A 19,174-nucleotide genomic window follows, 5' to 3' on the forward strand; every position below is an offset into this window, starting at 1 on the left:
ATGAAAAACTGAATGTCGTACGTCCGCCATCGCATTTTGGGGGAAATCCTGGTTTTCCGCAACTAGGCGGCTTTTTATGACTGCATTTTGAACCACGAGAATTACTTGCTGTTAAGAGGGGGAAGTGGAGATAAAGAAAGAGAAGGGAATTTTTTTTAGTTATAATTTGTCAAGATATGAAAAACTAAATGTCTTACTTCTTCCACCGCATTTTGGACTACAAGAATTACTTGCTGTTAAGAGGGGGAGAGGGAGATACACATACACACACACAGAGAGAGAGAGAAAGTTTTTTTAGTTATTATTTGTCAAGGAATGAAAAGCTAAATGTCGTACGTCGTTCACCGCATTGTGGTGCTTTTTGAGGGTTTCCACACGTATTCAGAGGGGGCGCTCCTGGTTTTCCGCATGATGGTGTTTGTGTGGGAGTCGGTTTTTGTACTGTTTTTTCAATTATGGGAGCTATATGGAATGAAATTATATTTCATGCTACTAATAATAAACATATATTTACGGTGAATTTAATAACCAAACTTATTATTTATCAAAAGGCTTCAAATGTCTTAAATATAACTCGTTATCAAGTTTGAAAGAAGAGTATGGATTTTGCATTTAACTTCTTTTGAAAATGATCAATGTTAGCTTGATTTTTGTTTTATATTGAAGCATTTCAATAATATTCAAACCGGGCTATTATTTGTAGTATAATAATTGTATACGATAAAATGTACCAGTCTACTTACGAGATTCTGGTTTATTTGGTACACCGGGTTTTACAGAGCCAACTATTAAATTAAAATTGTATTGACATTGCATTCATAAAATCACAATTTAGCCAGAAGACTTACTTGGCGCTGGTGGAGCTGGTGACTGTTTTTCATAGTTATTATTTATTCGAGCTGGTGAAGGGAAGAACATGTATTGAAGAATGACTTACTTGCTTTTTATTTTTACTTAAAATTTTAACTAGTCTTGTACTAACATTTTCAAAAAATAAATAAATAATTGTTTGAATTTGGAAAAGCATCGATTTTTTTTTTTATTATGTATTAGATTCCCAATGAGCAACTAGTTGGCTGTATTTTACTATGGACACATTTTTATTTAATGTTTTTGAACACTTCTACTTATTGAACACTTGAAAAGAAAAACTTCAAACTCTTCATATGATGAACTACATATAAAATTAACTTACGACTTCCACCGATTGGAGATTTTAATGGAGATTTTTCGGGTGGAGATGGACTTCCACATATGATCGGTTCAATTGCAACCTTGTTAACGAGAAAATAATTTTAATTTTTTTTTCATCACTTTATAAAATATATGTAAAATTTAATTTCAATTTTTGAACTTGATACACTTTAATAATATTATGTTCACCGAATGCACAATAATTTCAATTGAATATTTTTGATAAAATTTAATTTATTTCTTTTAAGAAAAGAAGAGAGATATCAACCTGTAGGATAAAAAACCCAACAATGAAGATTACTAGCTGCTTCATTGTTAAGACATGACTTTAAATGATCTGGACTAGGACTTATATACTGTTCTCCGTTGAACGCATACACACTAACCTTCATTATAGGTATATTCATTCTGTGTATTGCGCTTCGAATTGCAACATTACAATATGATATTATAAATAATATTTTACTGGTGATGATTTCACGATCATTTTTAATGAAGACATTTTTTGTTTAAACAGAATATTTTGCAAGCGTGTAAAAATAATCGCTCTTGAACCAGAGAGATTCATATTGATGAAATACAAAATGAACCGTTAATACGAACGTCCAATATTTAGGTACCTTTCAATTATTGTGAAAATAGACGTAGTTTGGAAAACAGTTCATTTGACTTATTTTCATTTGACGTTGGGAAGTTGATGCTATGCAAATTATGTAACTAAATCAAATCGCAATATATATGTTTATTTCAGGCTGAAATTTGACTTCCACTTCCCAAATTCTCAAGTTTTAATTGATATCGTTTTCAATAAATAATTATGTAATACACTGGCAATACATAATATTTCCGGAAATTCCTTTCTTGTAGATTTTGTGTGACCATTCAAAGTTGAGGCATTTCCAGACAATATATTTAGCTGTCGTCATCTGGATATTTCAGCTCATCTGGATGCCGTCAGCAGATGATGTGAAGTGAAAACAATAGAAGTGATTGTTATAGGTATATAAGCTTGTTATATACTGGTATTACTATAACAATCACTTCTATTGTTTTCACTTCGCATCATCTGCTGACGGCATCCAGATGAGCTGAAATATCCAGATGACGACAGCTAAATATATTGTCTGGGCATTTCACTTTAAATGTCAATGTACAACTTTTATATACAAGGCTATGTCATAAATAAGCTCTCCAAAGGAAACGGAAGTCACTAACTGTTTATGAGTATTATATAAGATAGAAAAACCCCATCAGAGTTGAAATTTTCTCGCATTCTTAAATATCTAGGGGAGTCTCTCACTTTTCTCAAGCATGAATATTTCAAGATAAAATCGATATTATCGAATAAGTAAGATTTCAAACGATATTTTCAATAAAAGCCGATAAAAGCAGTTTAGAGCAATATTTGTCGATTTTTGATGGATATTTCAATGCCAACTTAACCTGCTATACCGACTTGTCATGTTGATTAAGTACTAGATTATGTTATTAAAATTTTCTGTCTTTTTTTCTCAACAACTAAAAAAATACGATATATTTTATCAAAATATTTTATATTTTTTGCAATATAAATATATTTTATTCAAGTTCTTTTAAATTTTGTGGGATTGGTGTTCAAAATATTCGCGAATAGTTGAATCAAAATGATAGTCAAAAAATAATATGAATAATATAACCTCACTTTATTATGTATAGCAATGCAATTGTGTAATTGAAAGTCTAACACAAAATGCTTGACAAATTGCCATTTTTTGCTGGACATATTTACTAGGCATTTTGTGTTAGACTTTCAATTTTGATAAAATATATCGTATTTTTTTAGTTGTTGAGAAAAATAGACAGAAAATTTTAATAACATAATCTAGTACTTAATCAACATGACAAGTCAGTATAGCAGGTTAAGTTGGCATTGAAATATCCATCAAAAATCGACAAATATTGCTCTAAACTGCTTTTATCGGCTTTTATTGAAAATATCGTTTGAAATCTTACTTATTCGATAATATCGATTTTATCTTGAAATATTCATGCTTGAGAAAAGTGAGAGACTCCCCTAGTTAAATATGTTTAGTAAATAAAAGTCGTTATATAAAACTGTATTTCTACTCAGGGTGCAGGTAGAAGTCTCAAATGTTTGAATAATTCTTTATCCAACTTATCCAATATTAGTATCAAAATAAAGCTTTAGATACCCTTCTTCGATCAGACAAACATAATATTATAACTTTATTGTTCCATATAGAACCTTTGGTTTGGATGGGTTAAATAAAAATCATTCCACATCAAAGCTAATTTTTTTAAATATTGAAAACCAACTCAATTGGCGATGAATAAAGCGAAAAAAGTTAACTGATAAAGAACGCCATCAAATCAGCTTGGCTATCAATTGATAAAGATTATTTGATATTGATAACAAAAAATGACTAGCCCAAGCCTGTTCTGGAAATCGCCTCACCTATCTAGTCAGTGTCAACTTTCAATAGCACCGGCAATATTTTTTAAGCGTCTTCGTGACTTTGGCCATTTCATCTGAAAAAAAAATATAACATAGCGGATCTATGGAGTTATTAAAGAGTCGTGGAAAGGAAAGCACAAACTAACAGTATAAATATATTGGACTAAAAAGTGACAATTTAAAAAAATGATATGATATCGATTGGTTCCGTGTTAAGGAAACGTTTTTTTTTCTCAATTGTAATCGAGAAGTGACATTATTGATTTGTGTTTCATAGCTATTATAAATCAAGGAGTTAGTTTCTAACCAGACAAAGACCCAACAAGTTTCAATCAAATATTTGCATTTCCATGTTTCAACCAAACATAGCCCATTATAAATAATAAATAATACGAGGCATAAAATGTAAAAGCAAAGCAATCTATCGTCAAAAACCATGTGAAAAAGTTGACAGTACGGGTTAACATATGAAATTTAAAAGTCAACGTAGATAAGATAAGCGATTGGAGATATTGCGCATGAAAAGATTTTCGTTCATTTCAATAAAATCGTTCTGTGCAATTGTTTTGTTTATGGTGAAACATTGCGTATAAAATCACCGACAAATATGGTAAGTGCACGCGAAATTGCTAAATTACAATAATTTCACCATATTGTGCAGGAAAAAAAATCTGAAAAATGAGAGAGAATATTTTGCATGACAACTCTTGAGTTCTAAGTGACCATATCAGAATTACGCAAATAATTTTATTGAAAAAAAGAAATCATCGGCCTTTGTTGTTTTTTTTAATGAAGCAATGCAAAAGAATACACCTGGTGATCGTAATGCAAAATCTGTAACAAGTGAAATCGTGGGTGACGAAAGACAATCATAAAACACATTTTACTCGTTCATGTTACAAATTTCATTCGATAAAAGAGAATCAATTAAAAGTTTTTTGCTCTTCTTCTGAAGAAATTATACGAAGTCATTGAGTTTTCTTTTCTTTTTTACACGCGAATGATTCTTTTCGGCAATGGAAAAAGCAAAACACTAAAAAAAACCGACGTTGTGATCAAAGACGATTCAATACAGTTACAATTCATTTGATTCCGTTGGATTTCTTTTTGGACCAATTGTCTTTTATTTTTATTTGCAAAATATGACGTAATTCTCGTTCAAATATATCGATTGTAAATCGTTGAGTTGTGTTGATAACAACTAAATTCATAGCTTCTGGAGGCGATCCAAGGGGGGGTAGTTTCAAAATTTTCGATAAATGTAAAGGGGTAACTTTTTCGACTTTTAAATGCATTTTTGAATAGTGTATTCCTGGGGGGGATGTCTCAGAGCATTTGCCTCAAAAAACCCTAGCAAATTGAAAGATTTTTCTCTTCGCCTAAAAACCTAGCAAAATTTAATTTTTTCTCCCCTTTTACAAAGTGAAGAGCAAAAAGAAAGGTCTTCACATTTTTCGCGAAAATCCTTAGCAAATCGAAAGAATATTTTTCTCAAAAAAGCTATGACTAAATTGCATGATGGCATTTTTATCATAATAAAATGGTTAAATATTCCACAATGTCGATTCCAAAGTACTCTAGACATTGCCATTAATAGCGGTAATATAATCGAAATAGTCTAGATAAAAATACATTCGACAAGGCGGTGATAAGCCTTCGAAATGATTCGAATGAAAATTCATTCAACAAAAAAAATTCCCAAATACAAAAACACACCCATGTGCATATATATACGTCAAAGTGAAATGAGATTCCCAAAAACAATTGAAATTATTAAACAATAAACATTGCCGCGTAAATATCAACTCTTTCTCTATTTTCTCTCTCTTTATCTATTGTAGTCAACAGTTGCATGGCATTCATATTATTATTTTTTTGTAAAGTTAAGTTTTTGTTGTGTTTTCAACTATTTCTCTGTGAAGCGTTAAACGCTGAATGTATACGCTATCGCGCATCCAAATGAATAAAAAAAAAAGAAAACGTAACTCTTGTTAACAGCTACCGTTCTCTTTCTCATTTCCAAGTGTACACACACATAGAGAGCACAACTGTGTATGGTATTTCTTACCACACAAAAATCCGAGAGTTGGTAACGCATCGATGAGAAACCGTACGTTTTCTACGTGCGATCCAATATAAAATAGACATAAATACATGGTCTACTTTGAAACCGCTCCCGCTTGCGTACATGTAGATGTGCATTCATCGTGTGTGTGTGTGTATGTGTGAATGTTGTTAGATTCAAAGAACTAATTTCAGTTTTGAGAATATCGTCGATCAGTTTAGATCTTTTACATTTTTTCGGCTTGTTCGAGTAAAACTTTCATTTGTATTTCGTACACATTTAACGCATACTGATCGTGGAATAAACCGAGTGTGTAAAACTTCGACGAAAATCGCAGCAAAAAGTCAAAATCACAATCCAAATAAGTTTCAAAATCGCGGAAGAAAAAATGTCGACCGCAATTCTATATTTATAGTCTGAAGTATAATGAAACGATTTCGTATTTCTACCATGAATGTGAAATATTAGAAATGTGTCATTTTCAAACGGGCATTTCTTTATGTGAAAAGCATTTTTTCGAAACAAAGTGATTTGATGCAGGAAAAAATATTTTCATGTATCATCGATTTAAAGTGTACAGAAAAAAATTATCTAGTGTTAGCTTTGTTGTTATTCAAAAATATTCAATTTATTTGTTGTTTTGTGAAGCTAAAATCACACTCTTGTTTTGAAACAATGAACAATTGTCAAATATCGTCGTGAGATCAACAACACATCAGCCAATACAAAAAAAGGCGCACCTGAAATGAAACGATCATCATGTCTTGGTCGATCGGAACGGTATATACTAGACCGTGGTTTTGGCGAAAGGTACATTCCATGAGCGTCATCATTTATTCTTATATTTTATTTGCTTGCCGCTTCTTTTGCTGCCAAAGAATAAAGAAAAAACATTTCATTCAAATTGCGCATTTGTGTCATTCATGAATAATGAAATCACATTCGGTTGAAATGATCAAGTAAAGAAACAAACATCTTGAGGCGCTTACTGTGGTTCTTATATAATTGTCGAAACGCGTCAATTGAACTGTTGAAATTTTGTTGTTGGCATGTTTTTTTTTCGGGGTTTGAGCTACGACCGAAAGAAAGATTGTTTATTGAACTATATGGAAGAATGCGATAACTGGTTTAATGTGAACATTCGACCGATAAAATGTATGACCGTCATACAAAGAATAATATAAAACGGCGAAATAAATTCTTATAAAAAAAATTGTATCTGATAATTTGAAATATCAAACTCTTTGAATTCGATATCGGTGTTACTCAATAAAATGATATTATCAGTATTTTTTCCCGTCTGTCTTTTTGTGATTTCTCAAGATTTTAACAGAAAAAACAACTGTTTAAATTCATTGCAAATCTTTTCATTGTTTTATATTTCGTTTTAACCTCTTCGAGACGGTCATTTATCTGTTTCTTGGAAACAATGTAATATTTTTGTTGGATTTCTCGACTCACATAATTTATCCCATCTTGAATTGGAATTTCGAAAAAATTTCTCTCTCATCAAATATGAAAAATGGTTTACGTTCGAAATTTTTTTGCGATTGATTCAATTTTTTCACTGTGTATCGATTCAATGCAAACGAGCAATAAAAAAACAGGTGCTTTGACTGAATCGTTTTTTTTTGCGACGTCGTCTCATCCGAATCAGATGATTCGATTGAAACGCAAAACAAGACAGAACCAGTTGTGCAATTCAATCAAAATATTTTCGATAAAGAAATTGAATGTAAGAATAATTGTATGTGTGTATTGTTCTGTTTCTCTTACATATAGGGCAATCGAGTATCAACGGAAAGTGATTCATTAACAATTAGAATAGGTAGTATTGATAACTGTGATAGTAATGATGCAACACAAAAAGGAACATCGTCTTCGGTGTCCATCACAACACCAACACCATCGACCAAAAGCAAAAGGGGTTTATTCCGTACGAAGCCCCACAAAAAGAATAAAACCAAACGACCCATTGCCAATAATCGTGTTAAATCTACCAATTGTTAGTATACATTTTTCTATTCACATCAATCGAACTACTAATGCGAATGTATGCGTCTTACTTTTCAGATACGCTCATCACATTTTTACCAAAGAATCTGTGGGAACAATTTCAACGTATTGCAAACTTCTATTTTTTAATTATGACCATTCTTGCAATTATCATCGGTAAGTAAAACAAATCATCCATGCAAAACTATTATAAAAGTCAGGTAAATCGTCGTTCGAATCGAGTACGTGTGTATATGCGTGCTTGAAGTGTCTTAAAATGGCAATGAATCATTAACACTAATTATTAAGTGGATTTTAACATTTTGATGCATTTAATGATCGAAACTTGAAATTTAAATAGAATTTAAATTATGTGTTTTCGTTAAGTATCCGAGAGAGTTAGAATGAAAAAAAGAGTTCAATGTCAAATAAATTAGCTTCGATGTGCTACATACAGATTCAAAAGCATGTGTAAAATTGCTCCTGCGAAATCACATACGGTATAAAAATAAAAGTCACACCTTTCGATCAACATGAATTCGTTAATTTTTTTTTTTCATCCGTCTATTCCAATTTCGATTTACAGTTGTTGTTCCGCATAATTTCTTGGCATCTTGGTAAAATTTCGCGAAATACCGTTTTTTACGAAAATTCATATCACATAAAATATTCCAGACGAATGTTTGAGCTTGATTTATGGAGAGCAAATAAAAATAATCAGCACTAGTAAAATTATGAGTACACCGAGCAAACGAAACAGAACCGAATTTAAAATAATAGATAACGCAATGCATGAAAGCATGCACGAAATGAGTAATGCCCATAATTGGACATATATACGCGCTACGAAGTGACTTAGTCAGATGTGTCATTCGTTGTAAGCATTACACATATTTTATTTGATTAAAGTTTAACAATGAGCTCGCACTTTGTTTTACAGAAGGAGAAAGAGCGAAAGAGAGAGAGATGGTGAGACAGCAAGTATAGTGCTTAAGTACGTGACCGATATATGGGCTTGTGCTTCAACAACCGCATATTTAGATCAAAATACTAAACAACAACAAAAAGCACAACCATTCAACAACAACAAAAATCTGTCTATTTTTAACATGAACGTAACATTGGAAACACAGACATGAGTGAGCGTGCGCGTCTCGTTCAAATGTATATCGTTTATTTATTTGTTCGTTCAACAAAAATCGGCACATTTGATTGTTGTTCTATGGCTTTATACATGCGCAATTTCTGCGCTTACATACTTATCTTGTTTGTGTGCATTTTTTTCTCTCTCTACTATGCGGCACTCTTTTCCGCCGTTCTTCGTTACTTTGACTCACTCATTACAATCAAAATATCACATGTGTATATTTACAAATTGCTGACGTACACCGTGCCGTTTTGTTTGTAATAGCCATTTATTTAATATTAGCTGATCGGAAATACTTTTGCAAAATTTAATCGCTGCGATTTTTTCGTGTGAAAACGATCGTATTCATCCATTGTTTATTCAATGTTTAACGGTAGAAACGAGACGGACGATCGCCAAAAAACACCTAACGAGTGCCGCATTTTCATTTTTTACACATGGAATTTCATTTCATTTTGCAAAACACCAATTTCCATTGGAATGTTTGCCAATCAATTCGAAAAAGCGTTCATCAATTTGAAACGAATTACATTCGATGTACACATATCGATTAACACCCGATTCAAACAGAACAACCATTGAGCGCTAATTTACGCCGCAATAGTCAATTGTAGCGATGATTGTGTTTATATTCATTTTTAAATGCCTATTAAAATCCATTTTCTATTAGAAATATGCGGCGAAAGTCCAGTGTCAAAGTGGACGTCATTAATCCCATTGATATTCGTCATAAGCGTTACAGTAATTACACAAGGATATGAAGATTATTTACGTCACAAAGCCGATAACCTTGTCAATCGATCTCCCGGTATGTATTTATTTTATCAAAATATTTACTCGTATTTTGAAATAATTTTCATTAAAGATATTGTTTACACATTCAACAACGTTTCATTGTCAATTTTTCAGCAACTGTCATTCGTAATGGGATCGAAATTGATATTAAGTGCGAAGATATTTTACAAGGCGATCTTGTAAAAGCGTCCCGGGACTGTGACATCCCATGCGATTTAGTATTGTTGAAAACAAGCGATCCAGACGGAAAATGCTATGTTACGACGGCCAATTTAGATGGTGAAACTAATTTGAAGACACTTTTCGTTCCGAAAGGTTTTCCAAACGATGTTTCAATTGGTAACTTATTCCATTTTCAGCCATATATACGCAATGTTATAATTTGATGTTTTTTTTGGCAGAAAAACTTCACAACATTGGTTCAATTGAATGTGAACATGCCTTGGCCGATTTGTATACATTTAATGGGCGACTAGAAGTTGGTCCAACGTTTTTTTGGCGTCAACACCACGAACCGACGTTCACAGATACATTGCGGCGGCATAAGCGCACACTTCCATTAACAGCTGATCATCTGCTTCTGCGTGGATCACGAATGAAAAACACGGAATGGGCGATCGGATGTGCCGTTTACACCGGACAAAATACAAAACTTGCTTTGAACGGAAAAGTGTTTCGATCAAAAACAAGCTCAAGTGAACGTTTCATTAATCAATTTTTGATATTTTTCGTGATCATAATGTTTACGCTTGTTACCTTCTGCTTTGGCATGGAAATGTAAGTTTTACTGGCCCACTTTTATTGATAATATCGATTCATTGATAAAATAATTTGATTGCAGATACCACGATCAAGAAAAGTCTGTACATAATGTGTATTTGGGTGATTTAACAAAGGATTCCGAAATGTTGGTGGCAAAATATATAAAACAATATTTATCATTTTTGATTCTATTCAATTATTTAATACCGATATCACTCTATGTTACCATTGAATTGCACAAATTTTTCGGTGCATGGTTTTTGGAATGGGATTTGAATTTATTCGATGTTGAGATGAACCAGCAGTGTCTGGTGAATACGTCAAATTTGAACGATGAATTGGGTCAGGTATGTATGACAATTGTTTTTTCGCTTATTCCCACATGCTTAAGATTTTGTTTATTTCATTTTCAGGTGAAAATTCTATTTTCCGATAAAACGGGAACGCTCACCAAAAACGAGATGATTTTGCAACAGTGTTCAATCAACGGCAAAAAGTATAAAATCCAAAATTTTGGTGTACAACAAGAAAATGGCACTAGTACTATGAGATTGCCACAATATGATCCGTATATGCGAAACTTTTTTCAAACTCTATCTCTGTGTCATACGGTACAAGTAAGTACGGCCAAATCGGAACAAAAGAAGGATAAAAACAGCGACGAAGTTGAGTCCACATTTGAAATTGTTGAATCGTCCAGTTCATTGGTCGAAATTGATGAGGATGTCAAACGAAAAGAGGAAACTGAACAAAATACTAAACAAAATGAAGTTTGTTTACCAGAAAGTCCAATTGATGATGATTGTCCGACCGTACAAAGTGAGTCAACCATAATTATTATATATTCAAATTTATTTTCACGCATAACATTTTTATCTGTTCAATCGATTGATTCAGTTCGCCGTGAGCATCGTCGGGTGGCAAGTACATCGAGTGGAACTCGTAAGATTAGCTTTAGTACAGAGCAAAAAATTGCATACCCGAAAAATCTTGCATTCGGACCGCGAGATTTTTCACCAAAAATACCATCACCGCTGACTGTGGAGCAGCCATTTTCATTTCGACCCGAATATAAACGAACAATGTCTATAAAAGTTGGTGCAGCTCAAGAACGTATTAAATTTGGCCATCGTCGAACGCAATCGTTGAATGTGCCGGACAGTCAACTGAATCAAGATACGGGAAAAAATGATCTACGAAAAAGCATTTTCAATCGAAGCTCGGCCAATATTGCCAATACACGTGAATTTTATGCAGCACCCGCATACAATGAAGCTAGCTTACTGGTACGACAGGAATCAATGCGACTATCAGCGCATTCCATTGAAAGTGTGACCGCGTAAGATTTACCTCTAATTTCGATATCTTTATAAAAACCAATGCATTATTATCAAAGCTAAACACACTTTTTAATTTTCAGACAATTAGATTACCAGGCGTCCAGCCCAGACGAAAAAGCATTGGTGGAAGGTTGTGCAAAAGTTGGCTATTTATTTATGGGCGAGAAAGGTGGCTTTCTGAATGTTAAGCTACAAAGTCAACGGGTATGTAAAGATGTTCTAAGTGCCATGCCCATTTAAGCTTTAACTGAAATATTTGATTTGAAAACAGCCAACTAAAGGATTGTCAACCAATGAATGTAATGTGGAGCGATTAAACACACTTGAATTCACATCAGATCGCAAGCGTATGAGTGTTATTATTAAAGATGGAAACGATGATATTTGGTTATACACAAAAGGTGCTGAAAGTCATGTATTTCCATTGTGTCAAACCACACAGTCACAAACCGAGTTGTTGAAAGTAACGCAGCAACATATTGATGATTTTGCCAAAATTGGCCTGAGAACGTTAGCCGTTGCACGACGTAAATTAACTTCCGAAGAATATGATCAGTTTAACATTGGTTAGTTATGTCTAGTACCTTTCAAATCAATTGAATCACAAATGTAATATTTAATGATCTTTTTTCGTGGCAGATATTACAAATGCAAGCAATGCTCTGGCCAATCGCAAAACATTGGTTGAGGCTGTACAAGCCAAAATAGAAAAAGGTAAAAGTTAAAATGTTCTTTTTTGGCATTTTAACAAATGTTAATCTCTTCACATTTCGAAATCAGATTTAGAAATACTTGGTGCAACTGCCGTGGAAGATGCATTACAAGACAAAGTCAAAGACACACTTGAATCGCTTCGATATGCGGGCATTATAGTTTGGGTTTTAACGGGTGATAAAATCGAAACAGCATTAAATATATCCAAATCATGTGGTCACATGCCGGACAGTGCTGAAACATTTTTCATAACTGAATGCAAAGAAGAATTTCAAATTCACCAGCACATGGACTTACTAGATGAGCAACTCAAGGTATTTTACATGGCTTGAATCAATTATTTCCTTCTTCTGTTATTGCGAATGTTCTTATAAAAAATAGCTTTATCCATATCGTTCTTATTCGTTGCTGCTGGACGGAATGAGTTTGAGTCTTGTGATGAAACATTGTGCCAAGCGTTTTCGTGATTTGGCTATGAAATGCCAGGCAGTATTGTGTTGCCGATTAAGCCCGTTACAAAAGTGTGAAGTGGTTAAATTAATGAAAACCCTTCCGGGTGAACCAGTAACTGCTGCAATCGGTGATGGTGCCAACGATGTGTCCATGATTCGTGAAGCACACGTTGGCCTCGGTATATTTGGTAAAGAAGGACGACAAGCGGCTCTCTGTTCCGATTATGCATTTACACAGTTTCATATGCTGAAAAGAGTTCTTCTAGTTCATGGACACTTTTTTTCGTATCGATTTTCGATATTGGTGTTGTATTTTTTCTACAAAAATCTGGTCTTCATGCTCATGCAGGTAATAATAAAATCAAAAACATTTCAGCACATTTTCGTTACTAAACATTTACCTTTTTTCAGGTTTACTTTCAAATAAATAATGAATATTCTGCGCAAAGCATCTATCACACATTATTCATGACACTTTACAACGTGATGTACACATCGATGCCAATACTTTTGCTATCAATCACAGAGAAACCCTATCATGAAGAGCAGCTGCTGAAAAGTCCATCGCTGTACAAAGAGAACGCGGGCAACAAACGTATTACGTGGAAATATTTCTTGGCCTGGATTACATTGGCCGTTTGGCATTCGCTTGTGATTTATTTCAGCAGCTTCCTAATATGGACGGAAAATAATATGAAAACAAATGATCTCGATTCATTTGGTGCATTCATTATTCACAGCGTTGTGTTTGTGGTCACAATAAAATTGTGGCTCACTGCACGTTATCAAACACTCATATTTATGTTGGCCATTTTGGCATCAGTTTCTGCATTTATACTATCAACACTAGTTTGGAATTGGTTCGTTCGTATATCGATAATATACATGCATTTTTCATTACTAATCAATATCGTTTTCTTTTCAGGTTGCCATTTTCTGGTCCATATTCTTTGTATCGTGTTTACAATAATCTTTTGAATTCTCCCGAATTTTGGGTGGAAACGGTACTGATTTGCTTTACCGCATTGATACCCGACTTTACCATCAGAGCACTGAAAATTTTCAACATCAAAGTGCGGCCAACTGAATCTATTTCCGATGGTTGGAATCGCCTGTTTAAAGAGCAAAAAAACAGCCTTAATCGAAGCACAAATAGCAACAGCGAATCAACCTATTTATAAGATACGGTACCAATGGTATTGCTTGATGTATCATCAAGCTTCAAAATCGTTTTCGGTTTTTTTTTGTTTGTTTGTACCATGCATAATTCGCATAATTCTATCAAGCTATCAACTTGAAATCTAATTTTTCGGATTCCTGACGACCTGACGACAGGTATAATTTTTTTTTTCGAATACATTGTCAATGTATTATAAACTGTTAAAACGAATGACGCATTCACAAACCACGCTCATGACAGTGGAACAATATGACACAAAAATAATGCCACTTTTCAAACGGCGTGAATTAGTGTTAATTACTATTTAGAGAGAATTTTAGCAACAATGTGAACAAAGTATTGATCAACTAAAGAGTATATTTATATTAAATTCGAATCGATGATATTTTTGTATGTAAATTATATGATCAGGGCATAGCTATTGAATGTATATTGAATATTTATTTTGATTAAAATAATTTAATTGATATTGGAACTATTGACCTTTTCATTTGGAACGTTTATATTTTTTTTTCTTGAAGTCAGCTTTAAGTACTATTCTTCCAAAATTCGATTCAAAATTGGTGCGTCTATCTGTATACATTTGTTCTTTCAAAGTGCGCCATCTATTGAAAGGTGTTCACATCGCTTGAAGCCTCATGCACATTCCAAAAATGAGTTCTTTTTTCTTATTCCAGACATACGTTATCGGTTCGTATACATTAAATATATCAATAAAACATCAACAATATTTACCAATTCATATCAATAAAAGAGATCTCACTTTGTTTACATGATTTTTAGAGAAGGAGAGAGAGAGCGAAAGAGAGAGATGGTGCGACAGCAAGTATAGTGTTTAAGTACGTGACCGCTTCCACAACCGCATATGAAAATACTAAACAACAACAAAAAGCACAACCATTCAACAAATGAATTAAATGATAGAAGAGAATTTCTGCAAACTAAATAAGACATCTGGATATAATTATTCTATGATTAAGATTAGAGAAGAATTATAAAGAGTTTCGATTAAATAAAAAAGACTCAAGACATTGCTTGATAAAAAATTCGTATTGATATAAAAAATTAAATGTTTCATTTTCCGCAGAAATTTTAACCGGTGAGCAAAAAACATTTACATTTGTTATCTTGGTTTGGTTTTGATCTAGGGGAAAATATCGAATAAAATAAGTTACGAATATGCTGCGTATAAGAATATAAACCGCATATACGGAAGAATATTTGCAAATAACTCCGTATATATGTGGTTTATACGCAAATATGCAGCGTATATGCGGCATACTTGCGATGTCTTCATCTATTTGTAGTATATTCAGTAAAAAAATACTTGCGTATAAACCGTATAAACATTAAACATATAGATAATTCCCCCTAGGTTTTGATATTGAGTGTGAAATGGAATAGGCGATATATGCAGTAGAGCGAGCACCAAAAAGAGATTTGTACAATGTAATAAACTGCTTATCATTATATAACATGTTCACGTTTTTTTCATTTTATGAAAGTCAAGGGATTTTTTTTTTAAATCAAAAATGCAAAAAATGGCTGATAGTGGGCAAAACCCAAGCCTTTTTGAGAATTTTCGAACGAATTTGTTTGTCTGAAATCGAATCACTCTACAACGATAGAAGCATGGAGTAAACCAATACACATTTCGGAGTGTTCCTATATTTTATACATACATGGAACAATACATTAAATATTTACTCACAGATTTCTGTGTGTGTAATCAAATTAACATAATCTTAATCAAGCTATGTCGGCTCATTTCATTATCATTTTTTTCAGCTATATATTACGATGATCGGTTGACGAAGCACCGCAGTTGAATTGTACTTCTGAGCTAAGATCTATAGTTTGGTTTTCAGCTAGGTTTTCAGTAAATAGAAGAGGATTTATCTTACGTCTTTTGAAGAAGAAATGAGTGTTATTTGAAAACAAGGTTCGTGGTATTTTGCACTGATCGTATACATAATACTTTTTACTGTTTAGTCACGAACTTTACAATCTGTTTTGTTCATGGTTTTGAATGAAAGTGTTGATTTTTAATTAAATTATTATTATTAGTGATCAAAATAATATTGAAAGTGTTTTTTTGCGTATCAAATGCTGAAATATTTCTTTTTTTCATATTGACATATTCATTTAGAGGAAGCTCTTACCAATTTTATTGATTAATCTGAACACATACTCAATGCTTATCTTTAACTTTTTTTTATATTGATAAACGAAACCAACTCCAGACATTATTTTCAAAATTTTCCAAAAATGTAAAGGGTTAACTTTTTCGATTTGGTCTCGCACAAATTCAAAAATGCATTTTTGAATAGTTCATTCCTAGGGGTGGGGGGCTATCTCAGAGCATTTGCCTCAAAAAACCCTAGCAAAATTGAATATCTTCTCCAGTTTTAGAAAGTGAAGAGCAAAAAAAAGGTCTTAACATTTTTCGCGAAAATCCTTATGGTTAGCAAATCGAAAGAATATTTTTCTCAAAAAATAAAATTTCTAAGGGGGTAATTCCCAAATCTGTTCTCCAGGGGGGGGGGGGGGGTAATACAACCTCTCGGACCCCTGCTCAGAAGCTATGGTTGAGCAACACAAGTATGACAAAGCTAATAATTTTATTTTATTTTTTATTAACAGATTTGGTCGGGGGAACCACTCAAGAGTATAGAGACTATTGTTGTTAAATTATTTTGGCTACACAGTTAAGGTATTTTGCTTTTTTAATGCACATTTAATGAATTATGACACGAATTGATTTGACAGAAAAATGTTTCAATATTTCTAGGTCGATCATCACAAATGTCAGATTCAGATGAACGACCTGCCAAACGGTTGTGCTCAAGCATAATCAATACATCAGCAGAGCCGCCAGAACAAACAAGCTCATTTTTAAAATTGAATGATGATTGCTTACATGCCATTTTCGTTTATTTGAATATTGAAAGTTTGTGCCACACTGCGAATGTGTGCAAACGGTTTGGACCAATAACTGAGCAAGTGTTTCATCGTTGCCATAGAAAAACCGCTTTGACTGGTTTCCACAAAAATGCCGTAAAGCGGCGTATCGCCTATAAATTTGACCACTTGGTGACCCATTTTGAGGAGTCCTCATATGGTATTAAATATGATGTTATCGCAAAATATTGCTCGAAAAAATTGGAACACCTCCATTTATATGATTCCAAAATTTCTTGTAACAAAATCGCTCCCTTGGCTTCGCGATTGAAATATTTATCTATAAGTCGGTGTAGAAGGGAGAAGAAAAAAGGCGATTGGAATGCAGTATTTGAAAATTGTCCAAACCTTGAATGTTTCGACTTTTTCTCGTTAGATTACGAAAGTTGTGAATTTTTGGCTCGACATTTCCCAAAATTGGTGCGCCTCGTGTTGGATTGTGAAAATCTTTTGCCCGACACACTTGCCAATATATTACGTCTCAATCCACAACTGAAGTATCTGGATTTGCGAGATGTTACCAATGACGAATATATTAATGCTATCGCAGAGCAGGCAACGGACTTGGAGGAATTGTGTATTTTTTCATTTCAGAAGCGAAATATTGGTCTCCTTCAATTGAGTAAATTAAAAAAATTAAAGACGCTCTATATTTCATCTCATAACTGTGAGAAATCGATGAGCAAGCTGATGAATGAATTTTCAAAAGAGAAAATCCCACTCGAAAATTGTTCAATACATTTTGCATCAATCAGTTCAGATGACATTAATAGTTTAATGAATCTGAAGACAGTACGTGTTGCAGAGTTAGGTAAAATTTTACAAATGACGGATGCCAATTTGCTTGTTTTGACGTCCGAGTTACCACTACTATCAAAATTGATACTTAAATTCATTCAGAACTCTTCGGCTAAATTTACTGTTAACGGATTGATTAAAATGGTGCAGCTGGGAAATAGTTTAACCTGGTTTTGTTTATATGGGGATTTTATTTTGAAAGTAACCGAAGATGACTACAAATCTTTGCTGAAAGCGGTTCAAAAGAGAATAGAGGCCGATCAAATGTACAGTCTCCATATAAATATCGCATGTAACAGCAAAATAGATTTCAATGTACCCAGGCGCATTTTGTATGCAAACGAAAAACAACTTAAATTTACAGTTGATAGAAACTCGCATGAAAGCGACGAGACCAGCTACTCCGATGACGATGATTGAAAATGAAACAGAGTCTTTAATGAAGAAAGTGTTTAGCATTTAAGAGTCAACACAGAATTTCAGAATAAAAAGTAAACAAATTTTGATATTCAATATCATTCTAATCAAATGTAATCTCTTGAGCTACAGCGGTTTTAATTCACGCTCAGTGGGACAAAAATGACAGTGGGACAAAATGACACAAAAATAATGCCACTTTTCAAACGGCATAAATTATTTTTAATTACTATTTATAGAGAATTTTAACAACAATGTGAACAAAGTATTGATCAACTAAAGAGTATATTTATATTAAAAATAATTTAATTGATATTGGAACCCATTGACCCTTTCATTTCAAACATGAATATTTTCATTGAAGTCAGTTTTAAGTACGCTTTTTCCAAAATTCGATTTAAAATTGGTGCGTGTATACAGATACATTTGTTCTTTCAAAGTGCGCCATCTATTGAAAGGTGTTCACATCGCTTTATGCACATTCCAAAAATGAGTTCTTCTTTCATTATTTGCATTAGTCAATTTTTTCCATATATTCCAGAGAGACGTTATCGGTTCGTTTACATTCAATATATCAAGAAAACATCAACAATATTCTCCAATTCATATCAATAAAAATGTATCATGTTTCTCCTCATAACTTATACATGTTTACTTTGAATCGAAAATTTCGTTGAAAATAAAATCATTTATAGATAAACATTGTGAATGATTGGTTGTTGTGTAACGATAACATTGACCTATGTCATGCCTACTATTTAAATAACAATAGATTTTGATAAAAAAAATGTTGGCCGATATTAGATGACTTATTGTTCACGTCTTATCAGTCGTGCAAATGTAAATAAACTAACGTAAGCATTTTACAGTGAAATGTGCAGCCGAACGACAACTAAAAA

At 33.1% G+C, this 19,174-nt stretch overlaps 2 protein-coding genes and 1 long non-coding RNA gene across 5 annotated transcripts; 2 read left to right on the forward strand and 1 right to left on the reverse strand.

Annotated features, from left to right (window-relative positions):
* Positions 1 to 21: 21 nt before the first annotated feature.
* On the reverse strand, positions 22 to 1,509 carry LOC116342178. Its single transcript, XR_004201231.1, has 7 exons — positions 1,463 to 1,509; positions 1,196 to 1,274; positions 849 to 899; positions 744 to 785; positions 337 to 462; positions 198 to 233; positions 22 to 108 (listed from the first exon to the last, which is right to left on the reverse strand). It is a non-coding gene; the product is annotated as an uncharacterized LOC116342178 (long non-coding RNA).
* Positions 1,510 to 3,693: 2,184 nt separating this feature from the next.
* LOC116341985 (phospholipid-transporting ATPase IG) lies at positions 3,694 to 14,574 on the forward strand. 2 transcript variants are annotated; one of them, XM_031769440.1, is made up of 16 exons: positions 3,694 to 4,259; positions 7,497 to 7,719; positions 7,788 to 7,886; positions 9,527 to 9,664; positions 9,766 to 9,990; positions 10,053 to 10,428; positions 10,493 to 10,760; positions 10,827 to 11,232; positions 11,311 to 11,752; positions 11,834 to 11,957; positions 12,025 to 12,319; positions 12,393 to 12,467; positions 12,534 to 12,781; positions 12,849 to 13,268; positions 13,331 to 13,779; positions 13,845 to 14,574. In XM_031769440.1, exons 1-16 carry the CDS (start codon positions 4,257 to 4,259, stop codon positions 14,098 to 14,100), a joined length of 4,047 nt encoding a protein of 1,348 aa, XP_031625300.1. In that variant the 5' UTR covers positions 3,694 to 4,256; the 3' UTR covers positions 14,101 to 14,574. The 2 variants fall into 2 exon arrangements, with proteins under 2 accessions (XP_031625300.1, XP_031625299.1); XM_031769439.1 differs by lacking the exon at positions 3,694 to 4,259 and adding an exon at positions 5,923 to 6,524.
* Positions 14,575 to 15,903: 1,329 nt separating this feature from the next.
* LOC116342020 lies at positions 15,904 to 18,596 on the forward strand. 2 transcript variants are annotated; one of them, XM_031769486.1, is made up of 3 exons: positions 15,904 to 16,041; positions 16,743 to 16,812; positions 16,869 to 18,596. In XM_031769486.1, exon 3 carries the CDS (start codon positions 16,905 to 16,907, stop codon positions 18,276 to 18,278), a length of 1,374 nt encoding a protein of 457 aa, XP_031625346.1. In that variant the 5' UTR covers positions 15,904 to 16,041; positions 16,743 to 16,812; positions 16,869 to 16,904; the 3' UTR covers positions 18,279 to 18,596. The 2 variants fall into 2 exon arrangements, with proteins under 2 accessions (XP_031625346.1, XP_031625345.1); XM_031769485.1 differs by having other exon boundaries at positions 16,891 to 18,596.
* The last annotated feature ends 578 nt before the right edge of the window (positions 18,597 to 19,174 follow it).

The sequence above is a fragment of the Contarinia nasturtii genome, unplaced genomic scaffold (assembly GCF_009176525.2).
Source record: "Contarinia nasturtii isolate CC-2019 unplaced genomic scaffold, AAFC_CNas_1.1 Cnas_scaffold_810, whole genome shotgun sequence".
Lineage (NCBI taxonomy): Eukaryota > Metazoa > Arthropoda > Insecta > Diptera > Cecidomyiidae > Contarinia > Contarinia nasturtii.